The sequence below is a fragment of the Ctenopharyngodon idella genome, chromosome 24 (assembly GCF_019924925.1).
Source record: "Ctenopharyngodon idella isolate HZGC_01 chromosome 24, HZGC01, whole genome shotgun sequence".
Classification (NCBI taxonomy): domain Eukaryota; kingdom Metazoa; phylum Chordata; class Actinopteri; order Cypriniformes; family Xenocyprididae; genus Ctenopharyngodon; species Ctenopharyngodon idella.
In genome coordinates this window covers 8,792,470-8,808,402 of record NC_067243.1, presented here as the reverse complement: position 1 = coordinate 8,808,402, position 15,933 = coordinate 8,792,470, and the positions used below count along the sequence as shown (strand labels likewise).

At 38.5% G+C, this 15,933-nt stretch overlaps 2 protein-coding genes across 4 annotated transcripts in view; one reads left to right on the top strand and one right to left on the bottom strand.

Annotated features, from left to right (window-relative positions):
• LOC127506682 (uncharacterized) overlaps nucleotides 1-4,624 on the bottom strand; it is a 58,933-nt gene extending 54,309 nt beyond the window's left edge. Inside the window, exon 1 of the mRNA XM_051883368.1 lies at nucleotides 4,331-4,624. Coding sequence (XP_051739328.1) covers nucleotides 4,331-4,352 — 22 coding nt within the window. The 5' untranslated portion in view covers nucleotides 4,353-4,624. The remainder of the gene's footprint in view (nucleotides 1-4,330) is intronic.
• Nucleotides 4,625-6,223: 1,599 nt separating this feature from the next.
• On the top strand, nucleotides 6,224-15,769 carry hdac10 (histone deacetylase 10). Of its 3 annotated transcripts, none has more exons than XM_051883949.1 (21): nucleotides 6,224-6,336; nucleotides 6,425-6,510; nucleotides 7,700-7,834; nucleotides 7,928-8,024; nucleotides 8,103-8,200; nucleotides 9,493-9,597; nucleotides 9,741-9,809; nucleotides 10,136-10,262; nucleotides 10,463-10,528; nucleotides 10,991-11,050; nucleotides 11,183-11,272; nucleotides 11,386-11,492; nucleotides 12,601-12,668; nucleotides 13,327-13,588; nucleotides 13,670-13,760; nucleotides 13,836-13,921; nucleotides 14,032-14,085; nucleotides 14,192-14,270; nucleotides 14,350-14,544; nucleotides 15,292-15,487; nucleotides 15,630-15,769. In XM_051883949.1, the coding sequence occupies exons 2-21, from the start codon at nucleotides 6,446-6,448 to the stop codon at nucleotides 15,641-15,643; spliced, it is 2,064 nt and encodes a 687-aa protein (XP_051739909.1). In that variant the 5' UTR covers nucleotides 6,224-6,336; nucleotides 6,425-6,445; the 3' UTR covers nucleotides 15,644-15,769. The 3 variants fall into 3 exon arrangements, with proteins under 3 accessions (XP_051739909.1, XP_051739910.1, XP_051739911.1); XM_051883951.1 differs by having other exon boundaries at nucleotides 6,274-6,336; nucleotides 6,434-6,510; XM_051883950.1 differs by having other exon boundaries at nucleotides 6,259-6,510.
• Nucleotides 15,770-15,933: the final 164 nt, after the last annotated feature.

Below are 15,933 nucleotides of genomic sequence, written 5' to 3'. Positions count from 1 at the left end.
GTTGAGCATGCAGGGAGGGGCTGGGGCAGTGCATCCAAGTCTCAAGGGAAACAGAGATAGCCAGGACAGGCAGCAGAACAAATATAGTCTGGCAGGATAAGAAGGAGCAGTCCAAAACAAAAGAAACAAAACAAAACAAAACAACACTTGGAGCCTCAAAAGTCACAACACGGCAAGACAAGGCAAACATGAAAAGATGGTCAAGAGCGAAACAGAAACGGAATGGCCAAAGGCTGTAACAGGCCAACAGGAGACACACTGAGCAAGCCAACACGAACTGCCTGACATCTCGTGCCATGGATGGCCACCAAAATCGCTGACGGATGGCAGCCAGAGACCTCCGAACCCCAGGGTGACAGGGGTTGACTCATGCCCCCACTGAAGGACCCCAGGACGCAGCACAGCCGGCACAAACAACCGACCCCCTGGACACTCCCTTGGGAACACCCCCCCCATCCCCCTGCACAGCCTCCCCCACCTGCTGCTCAACATCCCAGGAAAGGGAAACACCTCACGTGAGAGAATGGCTTAGGGGGTCACCTCCTCCCCAGGACCCTCGAACAAATGTGAAAGGGCATCAGGATTAACATTTTTGGAGCCTGGCCAATACGAGAGGGAGAAGTTTAACCACCCAAAGAAGAATGCCCAGCGGGCCTGGCGAGCATTCAACTTCTTGGCCGAACGGACGTACTCTAAATTCTTGTGATCCGTCCAGACCAAGAAGTGCTGCGCTGCTCCCTCCAACCAGTAATGCCACTCCCCCAGAGCCAGCCTGACTGCCAGCACCTCTCTGTTATCTATGTCATAATTTCGCTCAGAAGGGCTCAGACGGTTAGAAAAGAAGGCACATGGGTGCACTTTCCTATCTCTGGGGAACTGCTGGGACAGGACCATCCACCTCAACAAAGAATTGCCATTCAGGATCTGGAAGACAAAGAATAGGAGCAGAGATGAAACAGGACTTAAGAGCATCAAAGGCCTCCTGAGCCTGGGCATTCCATCTGAACGGTACCTTAGGTGAGGTGAGTGCTGTTAAGGGTGCAGCAACCAGGCTAAAGTTCCGGATGAATTGCCTATAGAAGTTGGCAGACCCCAAGAACCGCTGCAGCGCCTTCCGAGAGTCAGGGGTTGGCCACTTAGCCACGGCCCTTACCTTGCAGGATCGGCTTTGATCCCTTTCGTCGAGATTATATGCCCCAAGAATGAAACAGACTTGGAATGGAACATGCACTTCTCAGCCTTGACGTAAAGCTGGTTCTCCAGCAGCCGTTGTAGCACCTGACAGACATTTTCAGTGTGTACCTGCAAGGAGGGAGAGAAGATGAGAATATCATCAAGGTACACAAAGACAAATCTGTTCACCATGTCCCTCAACATATCATTCACCAGGGCCTGGAAGACAGCTGGGGCATTGGTGAGCCTGAAGGGTAGGACCCGGTATTCAAAGTGTCCCGTTGGGGTGTTGAATGCGGTCTTCCACTCATCCCCCTCGCGTATGCGGATCAAATGGTAGGCATTACGGAGTTCTAGCTTAGTAAAGACCCTGGCTCCCTGTAGCAACTCAAAAGCTGATGACATCAGAAGCAGAGGATACCTGTTTCTTATAGTGATGTCATTAAGACCCCGGTAGTCAATGCAGGGTCGCAGGAAGCCATATTTCTTCTTAACGAAGAAGAACCCAGCCCCAGCGGGTGAGGAACTGGGACAGATGAGGCCGGCATTTAAGGATTCCTGAATATACTTGTCCATGGCCTCTTTCTCAGGACCAGATAGGGAATACAGACGACCCTTGGGTGGAGAAGTGCCTGGGAGGAGATTGATAACACGGTCATATGGCTGATGAGGAGGTAAGGATGTGGCCCAGGACTTACTGAACACCTGACAAAGACTGCGGTACCCCCCCCAAGACCCCGGCGAGATCGACCTCCTCAACTTGAAAAACAGAAGACACAGAGCCAGGAGACAAGGCAGCACCCGAACAAGACACAAGACAAGACTGACTCTAAGAGAACACAGAATTACCAGACCAATCCACGTGAGGTGGATTGTGCTGCACCAGCCACGGGTGCCCAAGGACAACGGGAGCACCCGGGGAATATAGGAGGTACAGCTCAATCACCTCACGGTGATTGCCAGAGACAATAAGACTTATGGAAGGAGTGGAATGGGTGATGAGGAGGAGATGAGGAGACCATTAAGGGAGCGGACAGAGATAGGAGAAGGAAGAGGAATGGCAGGAATACCCCACAGTGCAGAAACCGAGACATCCAGGAAGTTGCCTTCAGCACCTGAGTCGATCAGTGCAGAACAGGAATGGACAGTGTCCTTATACTGAACAGAGACTTTTAGAAGGGTATGTGAGATGGGGGAGTTGAGACAAGGAGTAGCGCCCACCAGGATCCCCCTTATTACTGATGGGCTCCGGCTTTTAAAGGACACCGGATAGCCCGATGGCCTGGCTTCCCGCAGTACAGGCAAAGGCCCCGAGTCAAACGATCCTGCTTCTCCTTAGGGGTAAGGTGAAGACACCGCACTTACATGGGCTCATGGTCTGCTGAAGGAGACGAGAAGGTGGAAGCAGCACTGGAGGCACCCTCCTCCAACATCCAGGGGGTTTGAGCTGTCCACCACTGGTGTCGACGTAGAAGACACCCCTCCACAGGAGGCGCCAGCTACACAAGGGTGTTAAAATCATGAGGCAACTCGTGAGTGACGATCTCATTCTGGATGTCGTCGTCCAACCCCTCCCGAAACCTTGCACGTAAAGCTGCTTCGTTCCAGTCACAGGTGGCCGCCAGTGTTCTGAACTGGATTGAGTAATCCGTAACTGAACGTCTGCCCTGACTCAACCGCACCAACTGGGAGGCTGCCTCATCACCCTGAGCAGAGCGGTCAAACAGCTTGATCATCTCAGCTCTGAAGCCTTTGAATATGGCACAGAATGGAGCACGAGCATCCCACACAGCCATTGCCCAATCACGGGCCCTTCCTTTCAGGATGGTGATAACAAATGCTACCTGGGATTCCTCTGTAGTATAGCAGCGAGGCTGGAGTGCAAAGACAAGACAGCACTGGGACAGGAAGGCCCAGCAGGAGTTGGGCTCCCCGTCTTAGGGCGGCGGACTATTAGCATGGGGTTCAGGCTCAGCATGAGACGGAGAATGGCCAAAAGTGGCAGCTGATCTGCTGGCCAAAGCTTCCTGCTGGAGTTCTTGTATCTGGAGATTGAGATCTGCTACTTAAGCTGTCAGGCACTCAACCTTCCTTGAAAAAGGCTTATAAATCAAACAGAATGATCTTTTTTGATAATCTAAAATATCATAAAGTTTTCTGTGATGGGTAGGTTAGGGGTAGGGGATAAAATATACAGCTTGTACAGTATAAAAGACATTACATCTATGGAATGTCCCCATAAAACATGGAAACCCAACATTGTGTGTGTGTGTGTGTGTGTGTGTGTGTGTGTGTGTGTGTGTGTGTGTGTGTGTGTGTGCATAACAGAAAGATTTGCAATTCTTGAACAGAGCAGGAAGGAGTACAAGGGAAAACATGGAAACAGTCAAACTGATCAGATATACATCAGAAGAAGAGAGACAGATAGCATCAAATGCAGCATTTTATATTACAGTAAGTATGCTATGTGATACTGTAAACAGATTACTATGGTAGAGATTGCCACATTACTGTAACTCACCCTTCATCTGTAAAGATCAACTACAGTGTAGATTCAGATATGTTTCAGTGAGAACATTTACTGTATTGGCAGCAAAGTTTTTCTACACCATTTTTCTGACCATTTCATAACTTCATCACACCTTTTGATAACACACTGAATATATACTATTACAAACATTATGGTTTTTATGCCAATTATGTAATTTAGGTAATGTAAGTGTATTTTCTAATATGGCATCTGTAGCCCATGTAACTAATTATTTCAGCATCAAGGGTGATTTGAAACATGTCTCTTGAATTGTTTGCTATTGAATGAACTGATTGTTCTTCTTTCAGTTTAGTACTTTTAACATACTGTTGGGTTTCAGTGATTAAACCAAATGTTCTCTTTCATGTACTGGTGGCTATGAGCTCCAGCAAAGACATGACTGTATTACATTTACAGTCATTAGATGGAAAGAAAGCCAAAAAAGACCATTTGTGACTGCTTATATTTTTAAAAGACTTAATGGTGAAAAGGAAAACTAAGCCTAAAGTGGCATACAGATCCAAAATCTGTATTGACCAATATGAAAGTGAAAGCAGTAAAATGGCCTCACAAAAACTTGACATTTTCTTTCATAAAAATAGCTTCTATTGCGAGTGAAAAGCTTACCGAAGTCCATTTTACTTGACATATTCTAGTTGGAGCTCCAGAGGAAATATATTCCCACCAGCAGTCTAGTAGTTTTTACTTGCAATGTACTTTCAAAGTGTGTTTGACGAGACTCACTTCCTGCTGCTTCAGAACAGAGACAAACATGAGGAGTGTCTATAGATGTACAGCTGATGCTTAATGTTATATTCAAGACAAGCTGATTGCAGTTGTTTTAAGAGACAGTAGTTTATGTTTAAAGATTAAATCCAAGTTAAGATGACTTGATAAGGTAACCCTAAACCCCCAACCCTCTTAATACTGTCATAATGAAAAGACATCATGAAAAAGTACACTTCACAGCAGGAAGTGGTAATTATAATCTACATTTACATTAACTTTTTACATTTTTAAAAAACCTTTAATTACTTTATTTTTATGCTAGTTTTACAAATGAGGATGTCCCTAAAGGGAGGTTTTTGAAGATTTTGTCAGGTTTTGGTCACTTCTGGGTACAAATTTGTCCCCAAAATATAGACACACACACACACACACACACACACACACACACACACACACACACACACACACACACACACACACACTCACTCACTCACTCACTAAATGCTACACAGTAGATGAGATGTTGCAAGTGAGTGCTGTCAGTTTATTATTTTGGAAATAAAAACATTATTTAAAAAAAAAAAATTCTAAAAATGTCTCAACTTTTGGTAGTACGATTAAATCAAAGTCAGAGTCAAAGAACAGATCAAAACGAATAAAAAATCACAGCTGTAATAACCTTCGGTTCATTCATCACACTGGAAATGGAATGTCGATCGATCACATTGCATTGTGGGATACAATATTGCATGTGTGCTCTGCTGTATACTGAACATTTTGACAAAAGTATTTGGTCATATGGGTATTTCACACATAAAAATTTGCATAAATATATTATATATTGCAATAATAGTAAGAATGTTATGTTAGTATGTCATTCATAACATATTCCAATATTGAGGTCAAAACAACCAACAAGGACAAAGAGGCAGGAAACACACAATAAAAAGATATTACACTAAAAATTTAATTATTTGTGTATATCAATAATCTGTTGCTTATTATTTTGTTCAGTTCTGTTCATTTTTTTAAATATTATTTTTATTATTATTGCCACTTTCAGGGTTTTTGTTGAACTGGTTTTTCAAGAATACATGACTGCACATGTAGCTTGTATTTTTCTCTTTTTCTATATGTGTGTGTTCAACTGCAGACCCATTACTCCTGCTGGTTTCTCTCCAAAAGGCATCAGGAAAGGTCTTCGTCTGTGTTTCTGTCGTCAGAAAAAAGAATCTGTCATTGTGTCTTGCCATTTAGGTCCATCCTAACCAGTGTGTAACCATGTTACAGGTATCATGTGACAATATTATGAGTGTTAAATAAATAACAGCTTTGGAAACCAATTTTTACTTTGCCTTCATAATATTGTTACTGTTCAGATTTACATAATTTGAGATGCATTGGACGTTGCGATATTGTGGTTGATTATATTAATGGCTAGAATTCCAGAATTTTTCATTTTTCATGCTGTTAAAAAAACAAACGTAACTATTGAAAATGTATATTTAAAAGAGCTTATTTTCTAAAAGTTCACACGATCAGAAGTGACCGCAGTTGCAGAAACATTCACAGGTGCATTTGCTGAATGTAAGTTACAAACAGTACTTCCTTAAACAGCAAAGAAAAAATCAAAGCAAAAGGTCAGTAAGAAAGATACACACGTATATGCACGTGTAGATTCATTTTAATTGTAGCATAAAGAACAGTTTGTCTCTATTAATACTTAAACATTCTTAAATCCCCATTTTTAATGGTAAATGTCTTTTGAACATGTTTCTCAGATTGTTATTCAATTGATCATCCGGTAGGGGGCGGTAATGCAACAGCCGCGCCGCGTTCAAAGAGCGAAGAAAAAGACACTGCATGAAACAACAGCATCAGACTTTAAACTTGTGACTTTAAAAGTAAGCACGCCTGCTTCATCGTGAGTGAATTGAAATTATAAATCACACTGATGATATATAGTAATTAATCAGTGATTGTTGTTGACAGCATCCATAGCAGAGTGTTTAAATGGCGTCAGGAAGCGCACTGATCTTTGATGAGGAAATGATTCGTTATAAACTCCTCTGGACAGAGTAAGTCATGAAATCATATTATGGTGGTACCATAGCGTTCAGTTAAGTGCCTCACAGTTATGCAAATACCATGGACACATGAATATGGTAATCTTTCTTTTTGACGATATATATATATCCATGGTTCTTTTTGTAAGGGTTTTGTTTTGTAGAGATCTACATATCGTCCCTCCCTTACATGTCAAAATGATCATTATTGATATCTGAGAATTAAAAATAATACTTTTTTAGTACATCAAGTTAACCTAAATGAAAATGGGAAATCTTACCTTGACAAATTTTTGAAAATATTTTATTTTGTTTCAGATAATGTTTATTTTATTTCAAGTAACAACATTTTTTAGTGGATTTAGTTTTTGTTTAATCCTTGTAAAAACATAATTATTTCAAAAATCAAGTTTTATTTGTAAGAAGTATATTGTTATGCATTTTTAGTATTGCAACCTCTTAAAAAAAGAGTAATAATTGCAGTTTGAAGTCAATAACAAAATTACAGTAGTTTACTGATATCACTAATTAGTTTATTACTGGGAATAATTGCATTGTTGATAGTGATAGACCGTTTAATATATCGATCTTTGGCTATTTTGAATGTATCGGCATAAATCAATAACTGCAGATTTCCTTTCTGTCAGTTCTAAAATCTATCAAAAGTCATTCAGTGGATAATAAACATGGTCTGTTTTCACAGAAATATCTAGTTCAGTCATGAAACTCTAGAGGGCGCAGGCTGATCTGTCCTTACCGCACAACATCATTACCGCACAGCACAAGCTGATTGGCCTCTGCTGATCCTGCAGCCAATGAGATTACTTGCTCATCATTTAAATAGTCTGGTTCAGTGTTTGCTGTAAGAAAATCCTGCAACACGCTATCAGAGTTCCTCTGAACCCCTCCACCTGCCTAGATCTGCTACGGGATTTATATTTGTCTATTTATGCAGCAGCATATCTTACATGCTCTCAGCAATATGTCTCTGTATCTGTTAGTAGTAGCAAGTTCATACTTGCTCTGCAGCAGCAATAATCAACAACAGTAGCAGCAATAATCAACAGCAGCAGCAGCAGCAGCAGTGTAGCAGATCTAGTCTGCCAAGACCAAATACATTAACATTGCCATATTCAATAACATGCTAAAACTATTCTGAGAGTTGTCATGATTGAAATCTAATTGCTGTTTCTCTGTCCAGTCCAGCCTGTGAGATCGAGGTGCCAGAGCGTTTGACCGTGTCTTATGAAGCGCTCAAGACCCACGGCGTGGCACAGAGGTGCACACAGGTGCCGGTCCGTCAGGCCACTGAGCAGGAGATTTTGCTCGCTCACAGGTTGGTGGACTTTTGGCACATGACCTTAAACCAGGCCTATTTCTATTCATATACAATTAAGTTTGGTTTCAAAATCTTTTGTGTTTAATATAGTGAGGAATATCTGGAGGCCGTTAAACAGACTCCGAAAATGACCGTGGAAGAGCTGAAGGCATTTTCCAAGAAGTACAACGACGTCTATTTCCACCAGGTATGTCCAGATTGTTTGTGCTCGTTGGGTTCAGATGACTGTAAACCCTTTCTAACGCAGCCTCTCGTGTGACTGCAGAACATCTATCACTGTGCGAAGTTGGCGGTGGGCGCCGTGCTGCAGCTGGTGGACAGCGTGATGAAGAGAGAGGTCAGGAACGGCATGGCGCTGGTCAGGTGAAATAAATGGCCAAGGTGTTACCAAGATCTTCACCAAGTTGACCTTCCTGCTTAACGTTGAAGTGTGTGATACCTTATCTTCACCACTAGACACTAAATGGAACTGCAATCTCTTTGAGCGTCTCAACATAGGAATATTTGCTCTGCCAGTGCTGTGAGTTTGGCAGGACTCCTTGTTTGTCTGAAACTAATATAAAACGAAACACACTAAAATAAAACATTTTTATTATAGATAGAGAGACCTTTATTGTCATTGTATAGCCCTGCATACAATGCACTTTGAAGCGCTGCTCCCGTCGATGTTGACAAAAAAACCTACACAAACATTATTATTAACAATATTAATAACATTTAAATGTAATGTTTTTTTAATTTAATAATATATTTAATTATCATTATTATTTACAATATTTAATTGTTAATAGTAAGTATTAGTAATATTTAATAATTTAAGTTCGTGTTACGTTTAATTATGATGTATTGTTGATTTTATTGTTAATATTATTAACAATATCTATAATGTATAAATGTAATATTAAATTAAAAACATTAAATTTAAATTTATTATTAACACTGTTTGTGTTCATATTAAACATTAATAATATAAAAATAATTGTTAGTATTATTTACAAAATATATCATGTATAATTTTAATATTTACATTTTGTTTTTAATTTAATACATTATTATTATTATTAACAATATTTAATTGTTAATTTTAAATATTATTTAATACAATTTTAAATTAATACATTTAATTCTAAATTATTATTATTATTATTATTATTATTATTATATTAGTATTATTAACAACATTAATAATGTATAATTTAATGTTTTTAATTTGATACATTATTATTATTATTATCATTATTGGCAATGTTTAATTGTTAATATTAAATGTTAATAATCCTTATAAAGGTACATTTTTAATTTAATAATAAATGTAATACATAAATGTACTCTCTTTAATGTAATAATGCATTTAATTATTATTATTATTATTATTATTATTAATAATAGTAAAAATAAAATAATGATTTTTTTTTAGATGAGAAAATTAAAGTAATAATATTTGATAAAATAATTGTAGTCTATTGAACTGATGATTTTATTATGTCAAAAAAAAATTAAAAACAATAACTAATTGTCACTTCTGCATGTTGGTTATTAGACTAATAGTGTGTACTCATATTGGTCATAAACAACACAATATATGTCGCTCTCTAGTTTTTTTTTAGTAATTCATTCTTGTTCACTTCCTCCCTTTCCTTTTTTGTGACCCTCAGGCCTCCAGGACACCACAGTCAGCGCTCTGCTGCAAACGGGTTCTGTGTGTTTAATAACGTGGCCATCGCTGCGCTTTATGCTAAAAAGAACTACAACCTGAACAGGTGAACTGGTGTTACATTCTGACTGTTGAACAAACAGTAATTTACGCCTGTAATACTCACTGAAGAAGAACTAAACTGCTGCCATTGCAGAAAGATTTTCCACCTGTCATACAGATGAGTTTGAGCCTGTGGTTTCTTTCCAGGGTTTTGATTGTGGACTGGGACGTCCATCATGGACAAGGTGTCCAGTACTGCTTTGAGGAGGACCCAAGGTGAGTCCATCTACCTTCTGATGGACAATATAAATTACTATATGGATATTTACATTTTCTGAAGACAATGTGAGTGATCTTTGTCTGAGCAATATTTATTTTATTTATTTATTTTTTTTTATTTGTAAATTTTAAATTATTTACATTTTCCCCATCTGTTTTATCATCCACCAGATGAAAATAATTGCTAATCTCCTCAACAACCTGCACAATTTGAGGAATCATTTATGCAGATAGCACAATCTTTCCCTAAGTATGAGCACTTGTAGTAGTGATGCCTTCCTTAATAATTTAAGGGAATTTAAATGATTTCTCTTTTACCCTAGTGTACTTTATTTTTCCTGGCATCGTTATGAGCATCAGACCTTCTGGCCCAATCTCCCAGAGTCGGACTACACAAGCGTCGGGAAAGGCAAAGGATCCGGTTTCAACATTAACCTCCCCTGGAACAAGGCAAACAAAAAACAGCCTTCACTGAATCAGTGCTCAAATATCATCAGACTATTACATGAGTGAAATGTATTTCACAACAGCAGTGCATGCCAGTTAAATCCAGCTTTGAGTAACCATTCTTATTAGTTTTTTTCTTAAAAGGAAGCAAACTACAATGCAATTTCATGATGCATGTGGTTTTGGTGCCTTGTTTTTTGCAGGTGGGCATGACAAACAGCGACTATCTCGCTGCCTTCTTCCATGTTCTTTTACCTGCTGCATACGAGGTACCCGTCGCACTAGAGTAAAGACCCGTTCACACCACAGACGATAACTGTAACAATAATATAGTTCTAGAAACTCATCCTAAATATAAAAGTAGCTAAATATAAAATACTAAATATAAAATAGCAGGGTTGGTACCACAACTATAACGATAACGGCACAGAAGAACGATCTTTGGAATAACTTTTTTTTTCCAGCTGATGAACGATGAAAACATTGACAGCCAATCAGAATCCATCCTGCTTTAAAGAGCTCCAGAATTTAAAGCGACAGACGACAAAACTGCAGCTTGCGCATATAATAAACAGAATATCATCCATTGGTGTGAACACTAATATACATATTGTCATAGTTATCTTTATAGTTATTGTTCTTGGTGTGAACGGACCTTAACTGTTGGGCCATTGGACCATTTTCATTGTTTCTAAGTTTTTTTGTTTTTTTTTGTTTTTTTCCACTTTCAGTTTGATCCAGAACTGGTTTTGGTGTCCGCTGGTTTTGATTCAGCCATTGGGGACCCAGAAGTAAGAAACTTTTTGTAAACCTGTTACTTCCCTTTCAGGATCTTGTTTAGTCCATCTATCAGTCTGTTCTCCAAAGTTTCAGCCCTATTTCATTGTCCGTATGGGATGATATCTGTTATCTTTTTGGTTTAGGGTGAAATGTGTGCTTCTCCTGAGATCTTTGCCCACCTTACCCAACTGCTAATGCCTTTGGCTGCAGGCAAAATGTGTGTCGTCCTGGAGGTCAGGTGTCATTCTCAAACAAAATTAGATTAATTTCATTTTAAATACCCATTCTCTTCAGTTTTATCTTCAGATTACATAAACTTCTCTTGGTTTCTTTTGATCGTGTTTAGGGAGGGTACAACCTGACTTCTCTGTCCCAGTCGGTTTGCCAAACCGTCCAGACCCTTCTTGGAGATCCGGCCCCGCGGCTGTCAGGGCTCGGAGCTGCTTGTGAGAGGTTAATTGAGCTGTCAATCAAGCGGCGAGTGCTTTTAAAGGATTAGTTCACTTCAGAATTAAAATTTCCTGATAATTTACTCACCCCCATGTCATCCAAGATGTTTGTCTTTCTTTCTTCAGTTGAAAAGATATTAAGGTTTTTGAGGAAAACATTCCAGGATTTTTCTCCATATAGTGGACTTCAACAGGGATCAACGGGTTGAAGGTCCAAATGTCAGTTTCAGTGCAGCTTCAAAGGGCTTTAAACGATACCAGACGAGGAATAAGGGTCTTATCTAGCGAAACGATCAGTCATTTTCTAAAAAAATAAATAAATAAAATTATATACTTTTTAACCACAAATGCTCGTCTTGCACTAGCTCTGTGATGCGCCATGCATTACGTAATCACGTTGGAAAGGTCACGCGTGACGTAGGCGGAAGTACCGACACAGTGTTTACAAAGCGAACGTGCAAAGACTAAGTCAAACGACCTTTACAGAAAAAAGGTAAAACAATGTCAGACGATTTTGAAGTTGGAGGAGAAAATGAGTTTACCCTACCGCGGTACTTCCGCCTACGTCATGCGTGACCTTTTTTAACGTGATTACGTAATTACATCGCAGAGCTAGTGCAACATGAGCAAAAGGGTATATAAAATGTTATAATATTTTTTAGAAAATGACTGATTATTTCACTAGATAAGACCCTTATTACTCGTCTGGGATCATGTAGAGCCCTTTGAAGCTGCACTGAAACTGCAATTTGGACCTTCAACCTGTTGGTCCCCATTGAAGTCCACTATATGGAGAAAAATCCTGGAATGTTTTCCTTAAAAACCTTAATTTATTTTCGCCTGAAGAAAGAAAGACATAAACATCTTGGATGACATGGGGGTGAGTAAATTATAAGAATTTTAATTCTGAAGTGAACTAATGCTTTAATTGGTTGAAGTGCACTGCGTAGCCCCGCCCCAGTGAAATCTTATTGGTCCAAAGTCCTGCCCGCATAGGTTAAACATTAAATGCATCCTGATTGGTTGCAGTATGCAACATTTTTCCTTTTAACGTGGACAAACAAACTACTTGTCACTAGAAAGCTGGAGTAATATGTTGTGTTCTTTCGCAGTGCACTGGAATCTATTCAAAATGTCCGCAAAGCTCAATCATCCTACTGGAGCTGTTTTAAACACATAGGTTAGTGTTTGTTTACTCACTTTTGCTTAAATAAAATTGCCATTTTTCTTTCACTTTAAAGGAATTGTGTTTATTATAAAGTCAAATTGTCTTACTCAAGTAGTAAGATCAAAGACATATACAAAAGTTACAAAGAGTTGGTTAGATTTTTTTAATGTTTTTGAAAGGTCTTCTGCTCACCAAGACTGCATTGTTGTAATCAAAAATACAGCAAAAACAGTAATATTATGAAATATTATTACAATTTTAAAGAACTATTTTCTATTTAAATATATTTAAGAATGCAATTTATTCCTGTGATGCAAATCTGAATTTTCAGCATCATTACTCCAGTCTTCAGTGTCACATGATCCTTCAGAATTCATTTTAATATGCTGATTTGCTGCCCAAGAAAGATTTCTGATTAATATAAATGTTGAAACAGTTATAATTTTGTGGAAACTGTGATACATTTTATTCATCAAAGAATCCTGAAAAAAAGGATTTATTTTTATTTAAACTACCTTTATGATTCTAACATTATAAATGTTTTTACTGTTATTGTTGATCAATTTATTGCATCCTTGCGGAATACAATTATTAGCTTCATAACTAACTTTTGAATGATACTGTATATTAGATTAGATTTTTTTTTTTTTTATCTCCCCTGTTCTTAAAGAGGCTCATTCAGAAACGAGCACAAAGCGGCCCAGACTGGATGAGAAGAACGGCGGAACAAAAGAACCAGCAGAACCTGCACCAGAGACCAATAAGGAGAAGAAGTCACAGGATATTGTGTGGCCTGAACCTTTAGCCAGGACATCAGCTTGCGTGCGAACAGTCATAGCGCCCTCTCCTGGTGTGGAGGTCTCACTGCCAGAGGGCTGCCAGCATTTGGAGAACGTTTCCCCAAGTACCACTAAAGAAGTGCAAAGTATCCGGTTGGTACAATACTATCAGATCAGAAAACTTGGCATCACTCTTTTAGGGTCTCATTGTAACTTGTTTTTTTCTATCTCTAGGGATAAACATTTTCAAGACGTAACAGACCAAAACATCCTCCAGCCTCTTGGAAATATAATTTCAGTTCTTGACCAAATGATGAATAAAGAGGTGAGGACGCAATAACAGGGTCTGGTGGTTGTTTTTGTGTGCAGTATTTGGTAACGGACTGTAACACTTCATCAGGTGTGTAACGGATGCATCGTGGTGTCTGACTTGAGTGTGTCCATACGCTGTGCTTTTCAACACGCACTGATCGGCCTTGCTGAACGGTACAACACTTCTAAGACTAAGAGCTGAATTACTTTATAAAATCACCTTGATCAGATCAATAATTACCTGATATGTGATATTAAATACAGTGCTTGTGTTTTTGATGAAGGGTGATGGTTGTTTTTATTGGAGATGGGAATATACCAGTCATTACTAATGATGGGTGAGCCATCTCTATCTATCTATCTATCTATTCTATTCTAGAACCCTGTTTTTTAAAAATCACATGCCCAACTTTCAGTGACCATGGTGGGCATCTCTCTCCTCAGGAAGGTGTTTCTAGTCCAGATCTGTGTTGAAGAAACCGAAGAGAAGTGCGTGAACCGTTTGTCCTTGTGTCTGAGAGAGGTGCGTGATCACTCCTGATAGTGTCTCAGATTTCATCTTGTTTCTATGAAGTCACTTCCTCTTTCCTGCTTGTCTCCAGGGCGAGAGCTTCACGGCAGGTTTCATGCAGGCAGTTCTGGGCCTGATCCTCCCCCTGGCATATGAGTTTAACCCCGGTCTGGTGCTGGGGGTTGTGGGAGAGAGCAGCACGAAGACTCATTTGGCACCCGTCTGGGGTCACCTGACCAGCCTACTTCAAGGTGTGGCACAGGGCCGGACGCTCACCCTACTGCAGGTCAGATTCAGTTTTTTATTTGTTAAACAGGCCAAAATATCCATCTATCATATTTATTTGTTTTAAATGCATTTATTTGTTTTAAATGCATTTATTTGTTTTAAATTTAGTTGTTTTAAATGTATTAATTTATTCTAGATGTATTTATTTTAAATGTATTTATTTTAAACTTATTCAATTTTATTTATTTTAAATTTTGTCGTTTAAAAGAAATTGTATTTATTTTTAAATCAAATAAATTAATAATAATAAACAATAAATACATTTTAAATAAATAAATGAATACTATTTATTATTATAAATGTATTTATTTGTTTTAAATTTTAAAAACATAAAACAAATCAAATCTTTTAAAACAAAAAATAAATTTTAAAGAAACAAATGAATACAATTATTTATTTATTTATTTTAAATGTATTTGTTTTAAATGATTTTATTTTAAATGTATTTATTTATTTTTAAATTTAAAACAAATACATACTTTTAAAACAAATAAATACATTTAAAATAAATAACTCTATTCAATTATTTATTTATTTAAAATGTATTTAAATGTATTTATTTATTTTGTGTATTTTCTTTTATATCATCTTATCACTATGGCCCAGAATATTAACTGAGAACCTGTTGGGTTACCCCACAAAACATGGTGTTTTGTGACGTGGCATAGTGACATGTGGCATGTCTGGCAATGCATTACTTAACGTTGCTTGTTACCAGTGAATCACAATGGATGCATGTCTTCAGGGCTACAACAAAGATCTGGTGGAGGTTACAGTCGCTGCCCTCTCTGGGACCCCTGTCCCTCCTCTCGGGGCCTTAGGGGCTCCCAAACCTGAAGATGTTCAGGTGATAGAAAAGCAGAGACAGAGGCTACAGAAACGCTGGAGTTTGGTGCAGGAAGGTTGGGGTCTGCTGCGGTGCACCGGTACTGAGACTGAAGGTAACTAAAATATTAGATGGAGCATGTAACTGAGTGGTTTTACAAAACACACATCACATATGTTCATCGTGCCTACGTTCATATATGGTCAAATATATGCATTCTGTGAACTTAGAATGCTTTAATGTGTGTGTTTGTGCAGTTTCAGAAAGCTGATGGAAGCCTCTTGAACACTGAACAACCTGCGTTTTGATGTCCAGATATGGGAAATCATGACTTCTTTTACCACCTTTTTGTGATTTTTACATTTTGTATGGCATTAAAAATGAACCTGATACAGTCTTTGTTGGTACAGTATTTTTTGTTTAATTGTGATGTGATGTGTGTGTGTGTGTGTGTGTGTGTGTGTTTGTAGGGTTTGTCTGATCAGAAGTGAGCTAAATCTGACAAAACCTCCATTTGGGGATGTAAGCAAATTATAATTGCTATCAATTTTGAATTATAAA